Below are 25,162 nucleotides of genomic sequence, written 5' to 3' on the forward strand. Positions count from 1 at the left end.
ACTGAGAGGAGGATGAGAAGGAAGCTGAAAACCATCATGAACAACCCCTTTCATCCTCTCTATGCTGAACTGAGGCAGCTCAGGAGATCATTCATACACAGACTCATCCAGCCTCGAGCCTCAAAGCGCTTTGGAGGCTCATTTGTGCCATCAGGCTCCACAACACCACAGCATCAAACTGACAAATTTATGCCTGATCATATGTGAGACATTATCTGGCTGTAACTAATTATTATTGATTGTAAAGTGTAAATAGTGAGTGAATACTTCTATAATACGGCATCTGTTCTGTTCTATTCTTTTATATTCCTTCGTGCTGCTATGTCGACCTAAATTTCCCCCATGGGGAATTAATAAAGTTAGATCTTATCTTATCTTATCTTATCTTATCTTATCTTATCTTAAGTGGAACACACACTGATAGATTTTAGTCCCCTTCCCCTCCCCCACACACAGCTGTCAATCATTCAATTCAATTCCATGTGATTTGTATAGAGCTTTTAATGATGGAGGTGATCACAAAGCAGCTGTACAGAAATAAAGCGAGTGTTAGAATAAAACATTCCACAGATACATGCTGATTTTTATTGGGGAGAAGAAGAGAGGAACTTCTGGTGGAGTTTTGAGTGAGAACTTGTACCACCGTGCTCCAACCTTCAATTGTCGAGCTCCTACACAAAGTGTAAATGTTTACAGAAGGAATTCTGATGGATTTCCTTCCAACTAAACACTCTTCACTTACTGGCCACAGCGGAGGAGTCAGTTTTATTGCTATGCTGCTAAACCAGATTAGACTATTGTCCATGTGGCACTTCAGCACCTTCTCACTATCTCTACAATGGCTCCTTACGTGTACTACTACTACTACTACTACTGCAATATGGCCCCCACTCTGCTCCAAGCGAGGGTGGGGTGCTGAGGTCTGACTTCTCCCTTGTGACCTCGGATTACACACGAAATATGAAAAAATAATAAAGAATGATGTTGGATATTGTTCACACACAAGCCTGAAGAATTCTTCTTCTCTAATTACTGCTCAAACATCACGTCTCAACTGTGATCACATTCATGCTGCACAGAAGAGGAAGTGCTCCAACACACACACACACACACACACACACACACCCCTTATTTCCTACACAATACAGGTGTGTTAGTGTCCTACACAGTAATATAATGCTGAAAGATTATAAAGATATGATTCTACAGCTGGTTAGTCAGTTTATATAACGTAATATGTGCTATCACTGTGCTTCTCCTTGAAGATGTCTACATTATTTCTCTTCTTCTTGGACCAGGTTGCTATATTCTTCAGCTGTGATTCCAGATGGGTATACACAAGGACCAGCAGCATAGACGATTCAAAGCACTTCACCATCTCCTCCAGCAACTGGAGAAGAGATACACTTACATCCTGTACACACACACACACACACACACACACACACACACACACACACACACACACACACACACACACACACAGGGTAGTAATGAGAGTGGTGTGTGTGGAGGACGATGTTCTTGCTAGTGCAGTTACAGTGGAGTTTAAGTATTAGGATTAAAGCCCAAGTTTGTAAACTATTCACTAAAGTGAAAATACACCCACATGTCCACGAAAGATTTTTCCAATAAAAACTCAGAGCTTCAGTATAAAATGAATCTTTGTGGGTCACTGAAGATGTTCATTCTAAAAATGAAGATCTCCGCTGTTCAGGGTGGAGTTCTCCTTTTAGAGTTCCTCTAGAGAGAAGCTTCTAGATTCGACCTCTGTAAAGGTTCACAGGTTAAAGAGCTACTTCTCAATAAAATGCTGAAAATGACAAGTAAACGTTCCTCCTGAATCCTCCGAGTGCTGCCTAATAACGTAAACACCACAAACACGTTCATGCAGATCGGTGTGGAATTCTTTAAGAACGCTGAACACCACCGTATATAACGTTTCCCATAATTCAGTGTTTAACCCCTTCATTACACATCACACTGAGACGTACCTGTCACAGCGACGGCGTACACACGGATGTCTTCATTATTCTCCGTGTCCCGGATGGTGTAAAGTCCACTATCACTGTGCGTCACGTCTCTCAGTGTGAGCTCTGGGTATCTGAGTGATGCTCTGTGTGTGTATTCAGCTTTACACTGTAGTGAGTGTTGAGTCACAGTGCAGATCCGTTCACCATCAGCTGAATCACTGCTTGTATAAATCACCTCCACTGGCTCTGGTACGGTCAGATCCAGGATCAGATCTTCACCAGGGTTCTTCTGAACTGCTGAGATCACGGCTGAAGAGAAAACACATTCAGCTGTATTTATTCAGAGTCCACAACTAAAGTTCAAAGGTCACGTCAGTGTTTGCGTGGGGAAAGTTGCTGGTATTCAGAGTCGGTTACGCAGCTGCTTCAGTGGATTTTCTGAGCTCTAAAGCTAAGATGATTAAAATAAGACAATTTAAAAATGAAGAGATCTCAGGTTTAGATTTGTAATTAATGTTTAAAAACATGTTTTCACTTCATCATTAGGGGAGATTAAGTGTTGATTGATGGGTAAAAATCTCAATTCTATCCGTTCAACATCAAATCCACAACACAATAACGTGTGCACCAAGTGAAGGGGTGTGAATACTTTCTGAACCCACTGTGTGTGTCTGAACGAACAGCACTAGCTGTAATTATCAGATTAATCACCGGTTTCATTAAACAATAATGAAAGAAGCATTTCTACATGATTATGTGAAGAACTGTGATGATGTTGTGCTCCAACAGCAGCACTTCATGAAGCTACGAGACTCTAAATGGAGGAGATGAAACTGTAAGTGAAACTGTCATTTAATAAATTGAGAGTGTCATTTAATATTGTCCTTGAATGGTGCTCTGTGTGTGTGTGTGTGTGTGTGTGTGTGTGTTCAAGATCAGAATCGAGTGAAACCGAGACATGCCTCTGTTTTAGATAAACTCCGCCCCTGCATGCGTGACTCTCACCTGACTTCTGAACAGTGTTGAGTGTGTAGTTACGTCTGAGTTCTGAGTACTGATGTGTGGAATTTCAGGATTAAATCCTAACTGTGCTCTTAACTCTGAATGTGACCCCAATAATTCAGACTGAATGTTTTATCAGCAGTAGAAGAGATAAAGACACTTACTATCAATTCTGAGACGCCAAACAGCGTAATCGTTGCTGTGACACTCACACACGTACGTGTCCCTCATACTGAATTCAGCTGCAGTGATGGTGAGAGAGAGATCTCCCTTCAGGTACTGATCATGAGACATTTCATATCCCTTCACCACTGAGCTGCATGATGTCTGATCACACCGAGCGAAGACAGATCGAGTACTTTTCAAGGTCCACATGGCCTCACCAGAACATTCATGTTCACATGGGAGAGTCACACGCTGATGAAGCTTCGCCTGGACACGACAGTCAGCAACTGCTACAGGAGCTGAAAGAGAGAATAAACCCTTTATGTCAAGGCCAAAACTATGAAGATGAGTTTAGATTTAAATTGAAGAATAAAGTGATAGCACTGCGCTCTTTTCCACCGTGTGGATTAATCTGACTGCTGCAGGTGTAAAAACTCATACAGACAAAATTCAGGGCTGTGTCCCAAACCACGTAAAGTGCACTAAGATTCCTAAACATTTAATAACATGGTGTAGTGACATTTAATGTGAAAGTGCAGCGAGAGTGTGCAGTGAGAGTGCACATTGACAGTGTGCAGTGAGAGTGCACAGAAAGAGTGTACAGTGAGAGTGTGCAGTGAGAGTGCACATGGACAGTGTGCAGTGAGAGTGCACAGAAAGAGTGTGCAGTGAGAGTGCACAGAAAGAGTGTGCAGTGAGAGTGTGCAGTGAGAGTGTACATTGACAGTGTGCAGTGAGAGTGCACAGAAAGAGTGTACAGTGAGAGTGTGCAGTGAGAGTGTACATTGACAGTATGCAGTGAGAGTGTATATTGACAGTGTACAGTGAGTGTGTACAGTGAGAGAGAGCAGTGAGAATGTGTAGGTGAGTGTACAGTGAGAGTGAGCAGTGAGAGTGTACAGTGAGAGAGAGCAGTGAGAATGTGTAGGTAAAGTGTACAGTGAGAGTGAGCAGTGAGAGTGTATAGTCAGTGTGAGCAGTGAGCGTGTATAGTGAGTGTGCACTGGCAGTAAATGTTGTGAGTGAGAATGTACAGTGAGAGTGTACAGTGAGAGTGTGCAGTGAGAGTGTGCAGTTAGAGTGTGCAGTGGCAGTAAATGTGAGTGAGAGTGTACAGTGAGAGTGTGCAGTCAGTGAGCAGTGAGATTGTACAGTGAGAGTGTGCAGTGAGTGAGCAGTGAGAGTGTACAGTGAGAGTGTGCAGTGAGTGAGCAGTGAGAGTGTACAGTGAGAGTGTGCAGTGAGATTGTACAGTGAGAGTGTGTAGTGAGTGAGCAGTGAGAGTGTACAGTAGGAGTGTGCAGTGAGAGTGTGCATTGGGAGTGACCAGTGAGAGTGTGCAGTGAGAGTGTGCAGTTAGAGTGTGCAGTGGCAGTAAATGTGAGTGAGAGTGTACAGTGAGAGTGTGCAGTCAGTGAGCAGTGAGATTGTACAGTGAGAGTGTGCAGTGAGTGAGCAGTGAGAGTGTACAGTGAGAGTGTGCAGTGAGTGAGCAGTGAGAGTGTACAGTGAGAGTGTGCAGTGAGATTGTACAGTGAGAGTGTGTAGTGAGTGAGCAGTGAGAGTGTACAGTAGGAGTGTGCAGTGAGAGTGTGCATTGGGAGTGACCAGTGAGAGTGTGCAGTGAGAGTGTGCAGTCAGTGAGCAGTGAGAGTGTACAGTGAGAGTGTGCAGTGAGAGTGTGCAGTGAGTGTACAGTGGGAGTGTACAGTGAGAGTGTGCAGTGAGAGTGTGCAGTCAGTGAGCAGTGAGAGTGTACAGTGAGAGTGTACAGTGAGAGTGTGCAGTGAGAGTGTGCAGTGAGTGTACAGTGGGAGTGTACAGTGAGAGTGTGCAGTGAGAGTGTGCAGTCAGTGAGCAGTGAGAGTGTACAGTGAGAGTGTGCAGTGAGAGTGTGCAGTGAGTGTACAGTGAGAGTGTACAGTGAGAGTGTGCAGTGAGAGTGTGCAGTGAGAGTGTGCAGTGAGTGTACAGTGAGAGTGTACAGTGAGAGTGTACAGTGAGAGTGTGCAGTGAGAGTGTGCAGTGAGTGTACAGTGGGAGTGTACAGTGAGAGTGTGCAGTGAGAGTGTGCAGTCAGTGAGCAGTGAGAGTGTACAGTGAGAGTGTGCAGTGAGAGTGTGCAGTGAGTGTACAGTGGGAGTGTGCACTGAGAGTACACACACATGCACACCATTCATACAGTCAGTACACACACACACACACACACCATACTTACAGTCAGTACACACACACACACACACACACACACAGGGTAGTAATGAGAGTGGTGTGTGTGGAGGACGATGTTCTTGCTGGTGCAGTTACAGTGGAGATTAAAACATGAGTGATAACGGTCAGGTTTCACTGTTCGCTCCTAAACACACAACAGCAGGAGTTTCTTTCTCACTCAGCGTTTTCCAGAAGCTTCCAACCTACCCTTAAACAATAATAAAAAAAGCATTTATTAATGATTATTTATGTAAAGGATTCTGTTTGATGTTGTGCTCCAACAGCAGGACTTCATGAAGCTACGAGACTCTAAATGGAGGAGATGAAACTGTAGTGAGAGATGTAGGAGATTTTAACTCTCTTTAATTAATTAATCAAATCATCTCAGTGTTTGTGGGAATTCGATGCGCTCTCCTGTACAGAAAACTTCACATTCTTTACAGTTTAATTTTTATAAGTTTTATTTTTAAGTTAATTCACAATTTAATGTCTGATTACACCGAGCGAGGACAGCTTGAGTACTTTCCAAGGTCCATTTAGCCTTACCAGAACAATCATATTTACCTGGGAGAGTCACACGCTGATGAAGCTTCGCCTGGACAGGAAGGACCGCATCTGCTACAGGAGCTGAAAGAGAGAATAAACCCTTTATGACAAGGCCAAAACTGTGAAGATGAATTTAGAGTTAAATTGAACAATAAATGTGAGTAAATGTGAGTGAGCAGTGAGAGTATGGTGAGAGTGAGCAGTGAGTGTCCAGTGAGTGTATTGTGTGAGTGAGCAGTGAGAATGTGCAGTTAGAGTGAGAGTGAGCAGTGAGAGAGAGCAGTGAGAGTGTGCAGTGAGAATGTGCAGTGAGAGTAAATGTGTGTGTTGTGAGTGAGAATGAGCAGTGAGTGTGCAGTGATAGTGTGCAGTGAGTGTATTGTGTGAGTGAGCAGTGAAAGAGTGCAGTGGGAGTGAGAGTGAGCAGTGAGTGTATAGTGAGAGTGAGCAGTGAAAGTGGGCACTGAGAGTGAGAGTGAGAGTAAGCATTGAGAGTGTACAGTGGAAGTAAATGTTGTGAGTCGTGAGAGTGAGCGGCAAAAGTGTGTAGTGAGAGTGAGTCGTGAGAGTATGGCGAGAGTAAGCAGTGAGTGTGCATTGAGTGTGTGCAGTGAGTGTATTGTGAGAGTGAGCAGTGAAAGAGTGCAGTGGGAGTGAGAATGAGCAGTAAGAGAGTGCAGTAAGAGTGTACAGTGGAAGTAAATGTGAGTGAGAGTGAGCAGTGAGTGAGCAGTGAGAGTGTACAGTGAGAGTGTGCAGTGAGAATATGGAGTGAGAGTGTACAGTGAGAGTGTACAGTGAGTGTACAGTGAGAGTGTACAGTGAGTGTACAGTGAGAGTGTACAGTGAGAGTGTGCAGTGAGTGTACAGTGAGAGTGTGCAGTGAGAGTGTGCAGTGAGTGTACAGTGAGAGTGTGCAGTGAGAGTGTTCAGTGAGAGTGTTCAGTGAGAGTGTACAGTGGGAGTATGCACTAAGAGTACATACACATGCACACCATTCATACAGTCAGTATACACACACACACACACACACACACACACACACACACACACACACACACCATACATAGTCAGTATACACACACACACACACACAGACACCATACATACAGTCAGTATACACACACACTCACACACACACACACACATACACACACACACCATACATACAGTCAGTATACACACACACACACACACACACACACACACACACACACACACACACACACACACACCATTCATACAGTCAGTATACACACACACACACACACACCATACATACAGTCAGTATACACACACACACACACACACAGACAGAGTAGTAATGAGAGTGGTGTGTGTGGAGGACGATGTTCTTGCTGGTGCAGTTACAGTGGAGGTTAAAACATGAGTGATAACGGTCAGGTTTCACTGTTTGCTCCTAAACACACAACAGCAGGAGTTTCTTTCTCACGCAGCGTTTTCCAGAAGCTTCCCACCTCATATTCATGAGAAACCCAGTGCAGAAGCAGTGGAGACGTCGGAGCTATCGCTGGACTCAAAGTCCCAGAATGCACTGCAGCTACAGGACGCAGAGTTAGGAAGGAGAACGGGCTAGGCTAGTTAGCGATCTAGGAGGTGAGGAGCGTGATGGAGGATTAGGATTAAAGCCCAAGCTTGTAAACTATTCACTAAAGTGAAAATACACCCACATGTCCATGAAAGACGTTTCCACTAAAAACTCAGAGCTTCAGTATAAAATGAATCTCGGAGGTCACTGAAGATGTTCATTCTAAAAATGAAGATCTCCGCTGTTCAGGGTGGAGTTCTCCTTTTAGAGTTCCTCTAGAGAGAAGGTTCTAGATTCGACCTCTGTAAAGGTTCACAGGTTAAAGAGCTACTTCTCAATAAAATGCTGAAAATGACGAGTAAACGTTCCTCCTGAATCCTCCGAGTGCTGCCTAATAACGTAAACACCACAAACACGTTCATGCAGATCGGTGTGGAATTCTTTAAGAACGCCGAACACCACCGTATATAACGTTTCCCATAATTCAGTGTTTAACCTTCATTACACATCACACTGAGACGTACCTGTCACAGCGACGGCGTACACACGGATGTCTTCATTATTCTCCGTGTCCCGGATGGTGTAAAGTCCACTATCACTGTGCGTCACGTCTCTCAGTGTGAGCTCTGGGTATCTGAGTGATGCTCTGTGTGTGTATTCAGCTTTACACTGTAGTGAGCGTTGAGTCACGTTACAGATCCGTTCACCATCAGCTGAATCACTGCTTGTATAAATCACCTCCACTGGCTCTGGTACGGACAGATCCAGGATCAGATCTTCACCAGGGTTCTTCTGAACTGCTGAGATCACGGCTGAGGAGAAAACACATTCATCTGTATTTATTCAGAGTCCACAACTAAAGTTCAAAGGTCACGTCAGTGTTTGCGTGGGGAAAGTTGCTGGTATTCAGAGTCGGTTACGCAGCTGCTTCAGTGGAGTTTCTGAGCTCTAAAGCTCAGATGATTAAAATAAGACAATTTAAAATGAAGAGATCTCAGGTTTAGATTTGTAATTAAAGTTAAAAACATGTTTTCACTTCATCATTACGGGAGATTAAGTGTTGATTGATGGGTAAAAATCTCAATTCTATCCGTTCAACATCAAATCCACAACACAATAACGTGTGCACCAAGTGAAGGGGTGTGAATACTTTCTGAACCCACTGTGTGTGTCTGAACGAACAGCACTAGCTGTAATTATCACATGAATCACCGGTTTCATTAAACAATAATGAAAGAAGCATTTCTAAATGATTATGTGAAGAACTGTGATGATGTTGTGCTCCAACAGCAGCACTTCATGAAGCTCCGAGACTCTAAATGGAGGAGATGAAACTGTAAGTGAAACTGTCATTTAATAAATTGAGAGTGTCATTTAATATTGTCCTTGAATGGTGCTCCGTGTGTGTGTGTGTGTGTGTGTGTGTTCAAGATCAGAATTGAGTGTATCTGAGACACGCATCTGTTTTAGATAAACTCCGCCCCTGCATGCGTGACTCTCACCTGACTTCTGAACAGTGTTGAGTGTGTAGTTACGTCTGAGTTCTGAGTACTGATGTGTGGAATTTCAGGATTAAATCCTAACTGTGCTCTTAACTCTGAATGTGACCCCAATAATTCAGACTGAATGTTTTATCAGCAGTAGAAGAGATAAAGACACTTACTATCAATTCTGAGACGCCAAACAGCGTAGTCTATGCTGCGACACTCACACACGTACGTGTTCCTCATACTGTATTCAGCTGCAGTGATGGTGAGAGAGAGATCTCCCTTCAGGTACTGATCATGAGACATTTCATATCCCTTCACCACTGAGCTGCATGATGTCTCATCACACCGAGCGAAGACAGATCGAGTACTTTGCAAGGTCCACATGGCCTCACCAGAACATTCATGTTCACATGGGAGAGTCACACGCTGATGAAGCTTCGCCTGGACACGACAGTCAGCAACTGCTACAGGAGCTGAAAGAGAGAATAAACCCTTTATGTCAAGGCCAAAACTATGAAGATGAATTTAGATTTAAATTGAAGAATAAAGTGATAGCACTGCGCTCTTTTCCACCGTGTGGATTAATCTGACTGCTGCAGGTGTAAAAACTCATACAGACAAAATTCAGGGCTGTGTCCCAAACCACGTAAAGTGCACTAAGATTCCTAAACATTTATTAACATGGTGACATTTAATGTGACAGTGCAGCGAGAGTGTACAGTGAGAGTGCACATTGACAGTATGCAGTGAGAGTGCACAGAAAGAGTGTGCAGTGAGAGTGTACATTGACAGTGTGCAGTGAGAGTGAACATTAACAGTGTGAAGTGAGAGTGTACATTGACAGTGTGCAGTGAGAGTGAACATTAACAGTGTGCAGTGAGAGTGTACATTGACAGTGTGCAGTGAGAGTGAACATTAACAGTGTGCAGTGAGAGTGTACAGTGACAGTGTGCAGTGAGAGTGTACATTGACAGTGTGCAGTGAGAGTGTACATTGACAGTGTGCAGTGAGAGTGTACATTGACAGTGTGCAGTGAGAGTGTACATTGACAGTGTGCAGTGAGAGTGCACAGAAAGAGTGTACAGTGAGAGTGTGCAGTGAGAGTGTACATTGACAGTGTGCAGTGAGAGTGAAGATTAACAGTGTGCAGTGAGAGTGAACATTAACAGTGTGCAGTGAGAGTGTACATTGACATTGTGCAGTGAGTGTGTACAGTGAGAGACAGCAGTGAGAATGTGCAGGTAGAGTGTACAGTGAGAGAGAGCAGTGAGAGAGAGCAGTGAGAATGTGTAGGTGAGTGTGTACAGTGAGAGTGAGCAGTGAGAGTGTACAGTGAGAGAGAGCAGTGAGAGTGTGTAGGTAAAGTGTACAGTGAGAGTGAGCAGTGAGTGTGTACAGTGAGTGTGAGCAGTGAGAGTGTGTAGGTAAAGTGTACAGTGAGAGTGAGCAGTGAGAGTGTACAGTGAGTGTGAGCAGTGAGAGTGTGTACGTAAAGTGTACAGTGAGAGTGAGCAGTGAGAGTGTATAGTGAGTGTGAGCAGTGAGAGTGTGTAGGTAAAGTGTACAGTGAGAGTGAGCAGTGAGAGTGTATAGTGAGTGTGAGCAGTGAGAATGTGTAGGTAAAGTGTACAGTGAAAGTGAGAGTGTATAGTGAGTGTGAGCAGTGAGAGTGTGTAGGTAAAGTGTACAGTGAGAGTGAGCAGTGAGAGTGTATAGTGAGTGTGCATTGGCAGTAAATGTTGTGAGTACTTTCACGTATACAGTGAGAGTGTAGAGTGAGAGTGTGCAGTGGAAGTAAATGTTATGAGTGAGAGTGTGCAGTGAGAGTGTGCATTGGGAGTGACCTGTGAGAGAGTGCAATGAGAGTGTACAGTGAGAGTGTACAGTGAGAGTGTACAGTGAGAGAGAGCAGTGAGAATGTGCAGGTAGAGTGTACAGTGAGAGCGAGCAATGAGAGTGTATAGTCAGTGTGAGCAGTGAGCGTGTATACTGAGTGTGCACTGGCAGTAAATGTTGTGAGTGAGAGTGTGCAGTGAGAGTGTACAGTAGGAGTGTACAGTGAGAGTGTGCAGTGAGTGAGCAGTGAAAGTGTACAGTGAGAGTGTGCAGTGAGAGTGTGCAGTGAGAGTGTGCAGTGAGAGTGTGCAGTGGCATTAAATGTGAGTGAGAGTGTGCAGTGAGTGAGCAGTGAGAGTGTGCAGTAGGAGTGTGCGGTGAGAATATGGAGTGAGTGAGCAGTGAGAGTGTACAGTAGGAGTGCGCATTGGGAGTGACCAGTGAGAGTGTGCATTGGGAGTGTACAGTAGGAGTGTACAGTAGGAGTGTGCAGTGAGTGAGCAGTGAAAGTGTACAGTGAGAGTGTGCAGTGGTAGTGTGCGCTGAGAGTACACACACATGCACACCATTCATACAGTCAGTACACACACACACACACACACACACACACACACACCATACATACAGTCAGTACACACACACACACACACCATACATACAGTCAGTACACACACACACACACACACACACACACACACACACACACCATACTTACAGTCAGTACACACACACACACACACACACACACACACACACACACACACACACACCATACATACAGTCAGTATACACACACACACACACACACACACACACACACACACACACGCACCATACATACAGTCAGTACACACACACACACACACACCATACATACAGTCAGTATACACACACACACACACACACACACACACACACACACACACACACACACACACAGGGTAGTAATGAGAGTGGTGTGTGTGGAGGACGATGTTCTTGCTGGTGCAGTTACAGTGGAGATTAAAACATGAGTGATAACGGTCAGGTTTCACTGTTCGCTCCTAAACACACAACAGCAGGAGTTTCTTTCTCACTCAGCGTTTTCCAGAAGCTTCCAACCTACACTTAAACAATAATAAAAAAAGCATTTATTAATGATTATTTATGTAAAGGATTCTGTTTGATGTTGTGCTCCAACAGCAGGACTTCATGGAGCTACGAGACTCTAAATGGAGGAGATGAAACTGTAGTGAGAGATGTAGGAGATTTTAACTCTCTTTAATTAATTAATCAAATCATCTCAGTGTTTGTGGGAATTCGATGCGCTCTCCTGTACAGAAAACTTCACATTCTTTACAGTTTAATTTTTATAAGTTTTATTTTTAAGTTAATTCACAATTTAATGTCTGATTACACCGAGCGAGGACAGCTTGAGTACTTTCCAAGGTCCATTTAGCCTTACCAGAACAATCATATTTACCTGGGAGAGTCACACGCTGATGAAGCTTCGCCTGGACAGGAAGGACCGCATCTGCTACAGGAGCTGAAAGAGAGAATAAACCCTTTATGACAAGGCCAAAACTGTGAAGATGAATTTAGAGTTAAATTGAACAATAAATGTGAGTAAATGTGAGTGAGCAGTGAGAGTATGGTGAGAGTGAGCAGTGAGTGTCCAGTGAGTGTATTGTGTGAGTGAGCAGTGAGAATGTGCAGTTAGAGTGAGAGTGAGCAGTGAGAGAGAGCAGTGAGAGTGTGCAGTGAGAATGTGCAGTGACAGTAAATGTGTGTGTTGTGAGTGAGAATGAGCAGTGAGTGTGCAGTGATAGTGTGCAGTGAGTGTATTGTGTGAGTGAGCAGTGAGAATGTGCAGTTAGAGTGAGAGTGAGCAGTGAGAGAGAGCAGTGAGAGTGTGCAGTGAGAGTGTGCAGTGGAAGTAAATGTGTGTGTTGTGAGTGAGAATGAGCAGTGCGTGTGCAGTGATAGTGTGCAGTGAGTGTATTGTGTGAGTGAGCAGTGAAAGTGTGCACTGGGAGTGAGAGTGAGCAGTGAGTGTATAGTGAGAGTGAGCAGTGAAAGTGGGCACTGAGAGTGAGAGTGAGAGTAAGCATTGAGAGTGTACAGTGGAAGTAAATGTTGTGAGTGAGAGTGAGTCGTGAGAGTGAGCGGCAAAAGTGTGTAGTGAGAGTGAGTAGTGAGAGTATGGCGAGAGTAAGCAGTCAGTGTGCATTGAGTGTGTGCAGTGAGTGTATTGTGAGAGTGAGCAGTGAAAGAGTGCAGTGGGAGTGAGAATGAGCAGTAAGAGAGTGCAGTAAGAGTGTACAGTGGAAGTAAATGTGAGTGAGAGTGAGCAGTGAGTGTGCAGTGAGAGTGTGCAGTGAGAATATGGAGTGAGAGTGTACAGTGGGAGTGTACAGTGAGAGTGTACAGTGAGTGAGCAGTGGCAGTGTGCAGTGTGAGTGTACAGCAGGTGTGCATTGGGGGTAACCAGTGAGAGTGTACAGTGAGAGTGTGCAGTGAGAATATGGAGTGAGAGTGTACAGTGGGAGTGTACAGTGAGAGTGTACAGTGAGTGAGCAGTGACAGTGTGCAGTGTGAGTGTACAGCAGGTGTGCATTGGGGGTAACCAGTGAGAGTGTACAGTGAGAGTGTACAGTGAGAATATGGAGTGAGAGTGTACAGTGGGAGTGTACAGTGAGAGTGTGCAGTGAGAATATGGAGTGAGAGTGTGCAGTGAGTGAGCAGTGACAGTGTGCAGTGTGTGCGTGCATAGGGAGTGACCAGTGAGAGTGTGCAGTGAGAGTGTGCAGTGAGAGTGTTCAGTGGGAGTGTACATTGAGAGTGTGCAGTGAGAATATGGAGTGAGAGTGTGCAGTGAGTGAGCAGTGACAGTGTGCAGTGAGAGTGTTCAGTGGGAGTGAGCAGTGAGAATATGGAGTGAGAGTGTACAGTGAGTGAGTAGTGACAGTGTGCAGTGTGTGTGTGCATTGGGAGTGACCAGTGAGAGTGTGCAGTGAGAGTGTGCAGTGAGAATATGGAGTGAGAGTGTACAGTGAGAGTGTGCAGTGAGAGTGTGCAGTGAGAGTGTGCAGTGAGAGTGTGCAGTGAGTGAGCAGTGACAGTGTACACTAAGAGTGTGCATTGGGAGTGTGCAGTGAGAGTGTGCAGTGAGAGTGTACCGTGAGAGTGTACAGTGAGAGTGTACCGTGAGAGTGTACAGTGAGAGTGTACAGAGGGAGTATGCGCTAAGAGTACATACACATGCACACCATTCATACAGTCAGTATACACACACACACACACACACACACACACACACACACACACACACACCATACATACAGTCAGTATACACACACACACACACACCATACATACAGTCAGTATACACACACACACACACACACACCATACATACAGTCAGTATACACACACACACACACACACACACACACACACCATACATACAGTCAGTATACACACACACACACACACACACACACACACACACACACACACACACACACCATACATACAGTCAGTATACACACACACACACACACACACACACACACACACACACACACACACACACACAGGGTAGTAATGAGAGTGGTGTGTGTGGAGGACGATGTTCTTGCTGGTGCAGTTACAGTGGAGGTTAAAACATGAGTGATAACGGTCAGGTTTCACTGTTTGCTCCTAAACACACAACAGCAGGAGTTTCTTTCTCACGCAGCGTTTTCCAGAAGCTTCCCACCTCATATTCATGAGAAACCCAGTGCAGAAGCAGTGGAGACGTCGGAGCTATCGCTGGACTCAAAGTCCCAGAATGCACTGCAGCTACAGGACGCAGAGTTAGGAAGGAGAACGGGCTAGGCTAGTTAGCGATCTAGGAGGTGAGGAGCGTGATGGAGGATTAGGATTAAAGCCCAAGCTTGTGAACTATTCACTAAAGTGAAAATACACCCACATGTCCATGAAAGACGTTTCCACTAAAAACTCAGAGCTTCAGTATAAAATGAATCTCGGAGGTCACTGAAGATGTTCATTCTAAAAATGAAGATCTCCGCTGTTCAGGGTGGAGTTCTCCTTTTAGTGTTCCTCTAGAGAGAAGGTTCTAGATTCGACCTCTGTAAAGGTTCACAGGTTAAAGAGCTACTTCTCAATAAAATGCTGAAAACGACGAGTAAACATTCCTCCTGAATCCTCCGAGTGCTGCCTAATAACGTAAACACCACAAACACGTTCATGCAGATCGGTGTGGAATTCTTTAAGAACGCTGAACACCACCGTATATAACGTTTCCCATAATTCAGTGTTTAACCTTCATTACACATCACACTGAGACGTACCTGTCACAGCGACGGCGTACACACGGATGTCTTCTTTATTCTCCGTGTCCCGGATGGTGTAAAGTCCACTATCACTGTGCGTCACGTCTCTCAGTGTGAGCTCTGGGTATCTGAGTGATGCTCTGTGTGTGTATTCAGCTTTACACTGTAGTGAGTGTTGAGTCACAGTGCAGATCCGTTCACCATCAGCTGAATCACTGCTTGTATAAATCACCTCCACTGGCTCTGGTACGGTCAGATCCAGGATCAGATCTTCACCAGGGTTCTTCTGAACTGCTGAGAACACGGCTGAAGAGAAAACACATTCAGCTGTATTTATTCAGAGTCCACAACTAAAGTTCAAAGGTCACGTCAGTGTTTGCGTGGGGAAAGTTGCTGGTATTCAGAGTCGGTTACGCAGCTGCTTCAGTGGAGTTTCTGAGCTCTAAAGCTCAGATGATTAAAATAAGACAATTTAAAAATGAAGAGATCTCAGGTTTAGATTTGTAATTAAAGTTAAAAACATGTTTTCACTTCATCATTACGGGAGATTAAGTGTTGATTGATGGGTAAAAATCTCAATTCTATCCGTTCAACATCAAATCCACAACACAATAACGTGTGCACCAAGTGAAGGGGTGTGAATACTTTCTGAACCCACTGTGTGTGTCTGAACGAACAGCACTAGCTGTAATTATCACATGAATCACCGGTTTCATTAAACAATAATGAAAGAAGCATTTCGAAATGATTATGTGAAGAACTGTGATGATGTTGTGCTCCAACAGCAGCACTTCATGAAGCTACGAGACTCTAAATGGAGGAGATGAAACTGTAGAGAGACGTAGGAGATTTTATCTCTCTTTAATTCACTATGTTGATGTGCTGAATTAATCAAATCATCTCAGTGTTTGTGGGATTCGATGCGCTCTCCTGTACAGAAACTTCACATTCTTTACAGTTTAATTTTTATAAGATTTATTTTGAAGTGAATCCATAATTGAATGAATAACGAACAGTGTCTCTAATGAAGACGTCACCTCTGACGAGCTCTGTGCTAAATAAAGCCTGTTTTAGATAAACTCCGCCCCTGCATGCGTGACTCTCACCTGACTTCTGAACAGTGTTGAGTGTGTAGTTACGTCTGAGTTCTGAATACTGATGTGTGGAATTTCAGGATTAAATCCTAACTGTGCTCTTAACTCTGAATGTGACCCCAATAATTCAGACTGAATGTTTTATCAGCAGTAGAAGAGATAAAGACACTTACTATCAATTCTGAGACGCCAAACAGCGTAGTCTATGCTGCGACACTCACACGCGTACGTGTCCCTCATACTGAATTCAGCTGCAGTGATGGTGAGAGAGAGATCTCCCTTCAGGTACTGATCATGAGACATTTCATATCCCTTCACCACTGAGCTGCATGATGTCTGATCACACCGAGCGAAGACAACATCTCGATTGCGTTGTACGGTCCATTTGGCCTCACCAGGACATTCATGTTCACATGGGAGAGTCACACGCTGATGAAGTTTCGCCTGGACACGACAGACCGCAGCTGCTACAGGAGCTGAAAGAGAGAATAAACCCTTTATGTCAAGGCCAAAACTATGAAGATGAGTTTAGATTTAAATTGAAGAATAAAGTGATAGCACTGCGCTCTTTTCCACCGTGTGGATTAATCTGACTGCTGCAGGTGTAAAAACTCATACAGACAAAATTCAGGGCTGTGTCCCAAACCACGTAAAGTGCACTAAGATTCCTAAACATTTATTAACATGGTGTAGTGACATTTAATGTGACAGTGAAGCGAGAGTGTAGAGCGAGAGTGTACAGTGCGAGTGTGCAGTGAGAGTTTACAGATAGAGTTTGCAGTAGAAGTGTCCAGTGAGAGCGTACAGTGGGAGTGCGAAGTGACAGTGTAAAGTGAGTGTGTGCAGTGGGAGTGTACTGCAAGAGTTTGCAGTGAGAGCATACAGTGAGAGTTTACAGTGCGAGTGAGAGTGTGCAGTGAGAGTGTACAGTCAGAGTGTGCAGTGATAGTGCACAGTGAGAGTGTACAGCCTGAGTACAGTGAGAGTGTGCGGTGAGAGTGAGAGTGTACAGTCAGAATACAGTGAGAGTTTGCAGTGAGAGTGAGAGCGTACAGTGAGAGTGTAGTGAGAGTGAGAGTGTACAGTGAGAGTGTAGAGTGAGAGTGTACAGTGAGAGTGTACAGTGAGAGTGAGAGTGTACAGTGAGAGTGTGCAGTGAGAGTGAAAGTGTACAGTGATAGTGCACAGTGAGAGTGTACAGAAAGAGTGTACAGCCAGAGTACAGTGAGAGTGTGCAGTGAGAGTTTGCGGTGAGAGTGAGAGTGCACAGTGAGAGTGAGCAGTGGGATTGTGCAGTCAGAGTGAAGAGTGAGAGTGAGAGTGTGCAGTGAGAGTGTACAGTGAGAGTGAGAGTGTACAGTGAGAGTGTACAGTAAGAGTGAAGAGTGAGAGTGAGAGTGTACAGTGAGAATGTACAGTGAGAGTGTACAGTGAGAGTGAGAGTGTACAGTGAGAGTGTACAGTGAGAGTCAGAGTTTGCAGTGAGAGTGTACAGTGAGAGTGTACAGTGAGAGTGAGAGTGTACAGTGAGAGTGTATAGTCAGAGTGAGAGTGTACAGTCAGAGTGAGAGTGTAGAGTGAGAGTGTACAGTGAGAGTGTACAGTGAGCATGAGAGTGTAGAGTGAGTGTGTACAGTCAGAGTGAGAGTGTAGAGTGAGAGTGTAGTGAGAGTGTAGAGTGAGAGTGTACAGTGAGAGTGAGAGTGTAGAGTGAGAGTAAGAGTGAGAGTGTAGAGTGAGAGTAAGAGTGAGAGTGTAGAGTGAGAGTGTACAGTGAGAGTGAGAGTGTAGAGTGAGAGTGTACACTGAGAGTGACAGTGTAGAGTGAGAGTAAGAGAGTGTAGAGTGAGAGTGTACAGTGAGAGTGAGAGTGTACACTGAGAGTGAGAGTGTAGAGTGAGAGTAAGAGTGAGAGTATAGAGTGAGAGTGTAGAGTGAGAGTGTAGAGAGTGTACAGTAAGAGTGTAGAGTGAGAGTGTAGAGTGAGAGTGTACAGTGAGAGTGTACAGTGACAGTGTGCAGTGAGAGTGTAGAGTGAGAGTGTAGAGTGAGAGTGTAGAGTGAGAGTGTACAGTGAGAGTGTACAGTGAGAGTGAGAGTGTAGAGTGAGAGTGTACAGTGAGAGTGTACAGTGAGAGTGAGAGTGTAGAGTGAGAGTGTACAGTGAGAGTGAGAGTGAGGGTGAGAGTGTAGAGTGAGTGTGAGGGTGAGAGTGTAGAGTGAGAGTGTAGAGAGTGTGCAGTGGTAGTAAATGTTGTGAGAGAGTGAACGACACTTACCAGTGGTGAATGTGAGGGTGAGTAAGAGCAGGACACAGTGGTGAACGCTGCAGGACTGCATGGCTGAGGAGACACAACACCACCATCAGTACTGCACAGGTGGAGAATAAAGCAGGAGAGAGAAACACACTCACAGCTCAGAACATTTTAAAAGCATTAATCAGTAAATCAGTATATTATAGCAGCTGTACACACTCGTTCCCTCACCAGTCTCTCTTTTTTCCCTCTCTCTTTATTCTCTCTCTCTATTCCCTCTTTAGATTCACTCTGTTCAAGTTAATTAGATAAAAACTTGTGTTAGTGAGAAATAGTAAAGTAGTCTAAACTCCTCTGTGATGGAGATGGGAAACCTTAAAGAAACAGCTTAACCTCTGACTGTTACAGAGCGGTGACACTGGAGACTCCTTCCATAAATCTGTCTATGTGGAGCTGTTACTATAGTTATGATATATTAGAGCGAACGCATTAATATAAACCTGCGCTACTGTCAGAGCTGATCAATTAAGCTGAACTAATCACCACCTTCTGACCAATCAAAATCCAGATCTCAGCAGCAGCAGAGGATAAATTAGGGATAAAATAATACATTTAAAATCTATATCCTGAATGTATATATTTATCTGTAATTCTGCTTTGGGACAACGTCCACTGTTAAAAGAGAAATACAAATAAAAATGATCTGAACTGAATGAAGGTCGTAACGTCATCTGTGTATTAGCAGAACAGCGTCCACACGTGTCACGTGGTATAAGACGATGGTATCAGAGCATGTTTATGAGTACCACACAGTAGTGGAGCGAAAGCAGACCCCAGCATCAGTATCCACACACCTCCAGTCATAATAACACACCAGCTTCCAGTAGCAGTGAGTGTAGTGGTGTAGTATTCAGACATACTGCACTGTTTACTACCTTACTGTGTGGATTACCTTCAACTGCCCTCACCTTCACTGACACACTGTCCATCTGTTTAAAAGCTCACCAAGATCACCACCACTTCAACACTTCTTCACCAGCTAACATGTTGTGTAATCACATCCAGCTGCTTTCATGTTCCACACAACAACTCCAATAAAAACACACAGGACTTCTACACAACAGTCAGGATTTCTCCACAACTGCTGAAAACTCCATCTTGGTCTGACCGACAGGCCGAGCTGCTCCCACTGGTGGACACAAACAGTTACTACATCACAGCTATTAATACCACAGCATAGACCTGCGTTTTAAAGAGAACACCACAACAGTGGGGTCAGTAGAACATCTGAAACACTTCCTGCTCAGTTTAGTCAGTAATGAGGAAGATGGAGGAGAACTGAGCACCAGGAGAAGATGGGCTGCAGTGTGAGCAGCTGGGATTGGGTTTAGGTCACACTACGCTGGAGTTTTCAGCAGGAAGAGCTTTAACATCACCTCACTTCCTGTTTGTTTGTTTAACGCTTTGTGGTTTCTCAGTAACACAACAAGCTGCAGGGGTTTTTGTCTCATTAACTGATTCTGTAGTTGTTTCAGTGATACAATAAACAAATCACACACACACACACACACACACACACACACATATATATATATATATATATATATATATATATATATATATATATATATATATATATATATATAGTATAATACTGTATGTGTGTGTATAGTGTACATATAATACTGTATATGTGTGTGTGTAGTGTACGTATAATACTGTATGTGTGTGTGTAGTGTACATATAATACTGTATATGTGTGTGTGTGTGTAGTGTACATATAATACTGTATATGTGTGTGTAGTGTACGTATAATACTGTATGTGTGTGTGTAGTGTACATATAATACTGTATATGTGTGTGTGTGTGTAGTGTACATATAATACTGTATATGTGTGTGTGTGTGTGTGTAGTGTACGTATAATACTGTATATGTGTGTGTAGTGTACGTATAATACTGTATATGTGTGTGTGCGTGTATAGTGTACGTATAATACTGTATATGTGTGTGTGTGTAGTGTATGTATAATACTGTACAGTGAGGGAAAGAAGTATTTGATCCCCTGCTGATTTTGTACGTTTGCCCACTGACAAAGAAATGATCAGTCTATAATTTTAATGGTAGATTTATTTGAACAGTGAGAGACAGAATAACAACAAAAAAATCCAGAAAAATGCATGTCAAAAATGTTATAAATTGATTTGCATTTTAATGAGGGAAATAAGTATTTGGGGTCAAATACTTATTTCCCTCATTAAAATGCAAATCAATTTATAACATTTTTGACATGGGTTTTTCTGGATTTTTTTGTACATATAATACAGTATATGTATTTGTGTGTAGTGTACATATAATACTGTATATGTGTGTGTGTAGTGTACATATAATACTGTGTATATGTGTGTGTGTGTAGTGTACATATAATACTGTATATGTGTGTGTGTGTGTAGTGTACATATAATACTGTATATATGTGTGTGTTTGTGTAGTGTACATATAATACTGTATATGTGTGTGTGTAGTGTACATATAATACTGTATAAATGTGGTGTGTAGTGTACATATAATACTGTATATATGTGTGTGTTTGTGTAGTGTACATATAATACTGTATATGTGTGTGTAGTGTACATATAATACTGTGTATATGTGTGTAGTGTACATATAATACTGTATATGTGTGTGTAGTGTACATATAATACTGTGCATATGTGTGTAGTGTACATATAATACTGTATATGTGTGTGTGTGTGTAGTGTAAATATAATACTGTATATGTGTGTGTAGTGTACATATAATACTGTAGATATGTGTGTGTAGTGTACATATAATACTGTATATGTGTGTGTAGTGTACATATAATACTGTATATGTGTGTGTGTGTGGTGTACATATAATACTGTAGATATGTGTGTGTAGTGTACATATAATACTGTATATGTGTGCGTGTGTAGTGTATGTATAATACTGTATATGTGTGTGTGTGTAGTGTACATATAATACAGTATATGTGTGTAGTGTACATATAATACTGTATGTGTGTGTGTAGTGTACATATAATACTGTATATGTGTGCGTGTGTGTAGTGTACATATAATACTGTATATATGTGTGCGTGTGTGTAGTGTACATATAATACTGTATATATGTGTAGTGTACATATAATACTGTATATGTGTGTGTAGTGTACATATAATACTGTATGTGTGTGTAGTGTACATATAATAATGTATATGTGTGTGTAGTGTACATATAATACTGTATGTGTGTAGTGTACATATAATAATGTATATGTGTGTGTAGTGTACATATAATACTGTGTATATGTGTGTGTTTGTGTAGTGTACATATAATACTGTATAAATGTGGTGTGTGGTGTACATATAATACTGTATATGTGTTTGTGTAGTGTACATATAATACTGTATATGTGTGTGTAGTGTACATATAATACTGTATATATGTGTGTGTGTGTGTAGTGTACATATAATACTGTATATGTGTGTGTAGTGTACATATAATACTGTGTATATGTGTGTAGTGTACATATAATACTGTATATGTGTGTGTAGTGTACATATAATACTGTGCATATGTGTGTAGTGTACATATAATACTGTATATGTGTGTGTGTAGTGTACGTATAATACTGTGTATATGTGTGTGTGTGTAGTGTACGTATAATACTGTGTATATGTGTGTGTGTAGTGTACATATAATACAGTATATGGGTGTAGTGTACATATAATACTGTATATGTGTGTGTAGTGTACATATAATACTGTGCATATGTGTGTAGTGTACATATAATACTGTGTATATGTGTGTAGTGTACATATAATACTGTGCATATGTGTGTAGTGTACATATAATACTGTATATGTGTGTGCAGTGTACATATAATACTGTGTATATGTGTGTAGTGTACATATAATACTGTATATGTGTGTGTGTGTGTAGTGTACATATAATACTGTATATGTGTGTGTGTAGTGTACATATAATACTGTATATGTGTGTGCAGTGTACATATAATACTGTATATATGTGTGTGTTTGTGTAGTGTACGTATAATACTGTATGTGTGTGTGCAGCGTACATATAATACTGTGTATATGTGTGTAGTGTACATATAATACTGTATGTGTGTGTGCAGCGTACATATAATACTGTGCATATGTGTGTAGTGTACATATAATACTGTATATGTGTGTGTGTGTAGTGTACGTATAATACTGTGTATATGTGTGCGTGTAGTGTACATATAATACAGTATATGGGTGTAGTGTACATATAATACTGTATATGTGTGTGTAGTGTACATATAATACTGTATATGTGTGTGTAGTGTACATATAATACTGTGTATATGTGTGTAGTGTACATATAATACTGTATATGTGTGTGTAGTGTACATATAATATTGTGCATATGTGTGTAGTGTACATATAATACTGTATATGTGTGTGTGTAGTGTACGTATAATACTGTGTATATGTGTGTGTGTAGTGTACATATAATACAGTATATGGGTGTAGTGTACATATAATACTGTATGTGTGTGTGTAGTGTACATATAATACTGTATATGTGTGTGTGTAGTGTACATATAATACTGTATATGTGTGTGTGTAGTGTACGTATAATACTGTGTATATGTGTGTGTGTAGTGTACATATAATACAGTATATGGGTGTAGTGTACATATAATACTGTATGTGTGTGTGTAGTGTACATATAATAATGTATATGTGTGTGTAGTGTACATATAATACTGTATATGTGTGTGTGTAGTGTACATATAATACAGTATATGTGTGTAGTGTACATATAATACTGTATATGTGTGTGTAGTGTACATATAATACTGTATATATGTGTGCGTGTGTGTAGTGTACATATAATACTGTATATATGTGTAGTGTACATATAATAATGTATATGTGTGTGTAGTGTACATATAATAATGTATATGTGTGTGTAGTGTACATATAATACTGTATATGTGTGTGTGGTGTACATATAATAATGTATATGTGTGTGTAGTGTACATATAATACTGTATATGTGTGTGTGTGTAGTGTATGTATAATACTGCATATGTGTGTGTGTGTGTGTAGTGTACATATAATACAGTATATGTGTGTAGTGTACATATAATACTGTATATGTGTGTGTGTGTAGTGTACATATAATACTGTATATATGTGTAGTGTACATATAATAATGTATATGTTTGTGTAGTGTACATATAATACTGTATATGTGTGTGTGGTGTACATATAATAATGTATATGTGTGTGTAGTGTACATATAATACTGTATGTGTGTAGTGTACATATAATAATGTATATGTGTGTGTAGTGTACACATAATACTGTATATGTGTGTGTGTAGTGTACATATACTACTGTATATATGTGTGTGTTTGTGTAGTGTACGTATAATATTGTATGTATGTGTAGTGTACGTATAATACTGTATGTGTGTGTGTGTGTAGTGTACATATAATACTGTATATGTATGTGTGTACACTACACACACACACACACACACACACACACACACACAGATAGATAGATAGATAGATAGATAGATAGATAGATAGATAGATAGATAGACTCGGGATATTTATTTATATTATATTTTCTCCCAAATGCAGCTGAGCAACTTCCTGTTCCACCCAGCAGATGGCGCTGTCGGTCAGTTTCTCTCCACAGTGTTTTCCTGGAGCTCCAGTCTCAGCTCCACTCCCTGATGACGGCTGGAATAAATGTGGGGTTCTGTGCTAAAGCTTTATCCCTCCAACACTTTTACACTGTAGAGAACCTGCACTACAATCTGTACACATACTCACACGTGTGTACTGAGGAAACACATCAAACCAAAGCAATTTGTCTTTAAAGAAGAAGCGCTGTAGTGAAAGAATGTGAAATGTAACTGTAAACAGATCAAAGCACCGCGGTGATGAATACAGTGTACAGTAGTGTGTGCAGTAGAAGAGGAAGAACAGAGGAAATGATGTGAGAGGAAAAGAAGGCGCTAGAAGGCGCTATAACGGGCCTCCGCGACCCCACCCAGCCTGGAGGATTCACTTCACACACACTTCACACACACTTCACTGCGTTCATCTGCACTCTGTCCTCTGGAACCTGCAACATTCAATTCTGTTCACAATAAACTCACCTCGAGATCTTATTCACTCCGCTTTCTCTCTTTCTAACGGCGCACTTCTGACTTTCGATTTCTGACTTTCGAGGGTTGGCCTCGCAGCTAACTATGACATCACCACTGCACCACTCTCCACAGCCACAGGCGGCGCTAAAGCGCTGAAACTTTCCTCGTACAGTTCTGCTCTTTCTGACTAATAATAACTAACAATAATAACAAATAGTAATAATCATCATCATCATCATCATCTGGTTCTCTCTCATCTTCATTATCATCTGTTACTGTGATCACTAACACAACGCTTTATTCATCTTTACACCAGCTGTGGAAAATTATTTATACACCAATACACTTACTTACTTAATTTTTTATATTTAGTCTGTTTTTAATACACTTTTATATCTACACACAGACACACACAGTGGCACCAAAAGTATTGGGACACTTGGCCACTTTGACACGTCTGAATTTCACTGCATTAGAAAGCAACACGTCAAACCAAGCTGCATTTATTTGAACGAAAGATGCTCCAAGGAGACTTTTCAAGCACGAC

The 25,162-nt window shown here is 42.1% G+C and overlaps 1 protein-coding gene across 4 annotated transcripts; it reads right to left on the reverse strand.

Annotated features, from left to right (window-relative positions):
• Window positions 1-483: 483 nt before the first annotated feature.
• On the reverse strand, window positions 484-24,783 carry LOC124628704 (uncharacterized). Of its 4 annotated transcripts, none has more exons than XM_053684017.1 (11): window positions 24,625-24,783; window positions 18,462-18,524; window positions 16,356-16,658; window positions 15,107-15,394; window positions 12,235-12,297; window positions 9,110-9,409; window positions 7,971-8,258; window positions 5,916-5,978; window positions 3,140-3,439; window positions 1,995-2,282; window positions 484-1,414 (listed from the first exon to the last, which is right to left on the reverse strand). In XM_053684017.1, the coding sequence occupies exons 2-11, from the start codon at window positions 18,520-18,522 to the stop codon at window positions 1,362-1,364; spliced, it is 2,007 nt and encodes a 668-aa protein (XP_053539992.1). In that variant the 5' UTR covers window positions 18,523-18,524; window positions 24,625-24,783; the 3' UTR covers window positions 484-1,361. The 4 variants fall into 4 exon arrangements, with proteins under 4 accessions (XP_053539992.1, XP_053539993.1, XP_053539995.1 ...); XM_053684018.1 differs by having other exon boundaries at window positions 18,462-18,552; XM_053684020.1 differs by lacking the exons at window positions 9,110-9,409; window positions 12,235-12,297.
• Between the last annotated feature and the right edge of the window lie 379 nt (window positions 24,784-25,162).

Source organism: Ictalurus punctatus, chromosome 12 (assembly GCF_001660625.3).
Source record: "Ictalurus punctatus breed USDA103 chromosome 12, Coco_2.0, whole genome shotgun sequence".
NCBI lineage: Eukaryota > Metazoa > Chordata > Actinopteri > Siluriformes > Ictaluridae > Ictalurus > Ictalurus punctatus.

Excerpts from the sequence above, each read along its gene's own strand:
- LOC124628704 (XM_053684017.1), bottom strand. The coding sequence starts at position 18,522 with ATGCAGTCCTGCAGCGTTCACCACTGTGTCCTGCTCTTACTCACCCTC. Across the intron at positions 16,659-18,461 it reads CACCCTCACATTCACCACTG|CTCCTGTAGCAGCTGCGGTC; the intron begins GTAAGTGTCGTT and ends TCTCTCTTTCAG. Across the intron at positions 2,283-3,139 it reads TTGGCGTCTCAGAATTGATA|CCGTGATCTCAGCAGTTCAG; the intron begins GTAAGTGTCTTT and ends TTTTCTCTTCAG.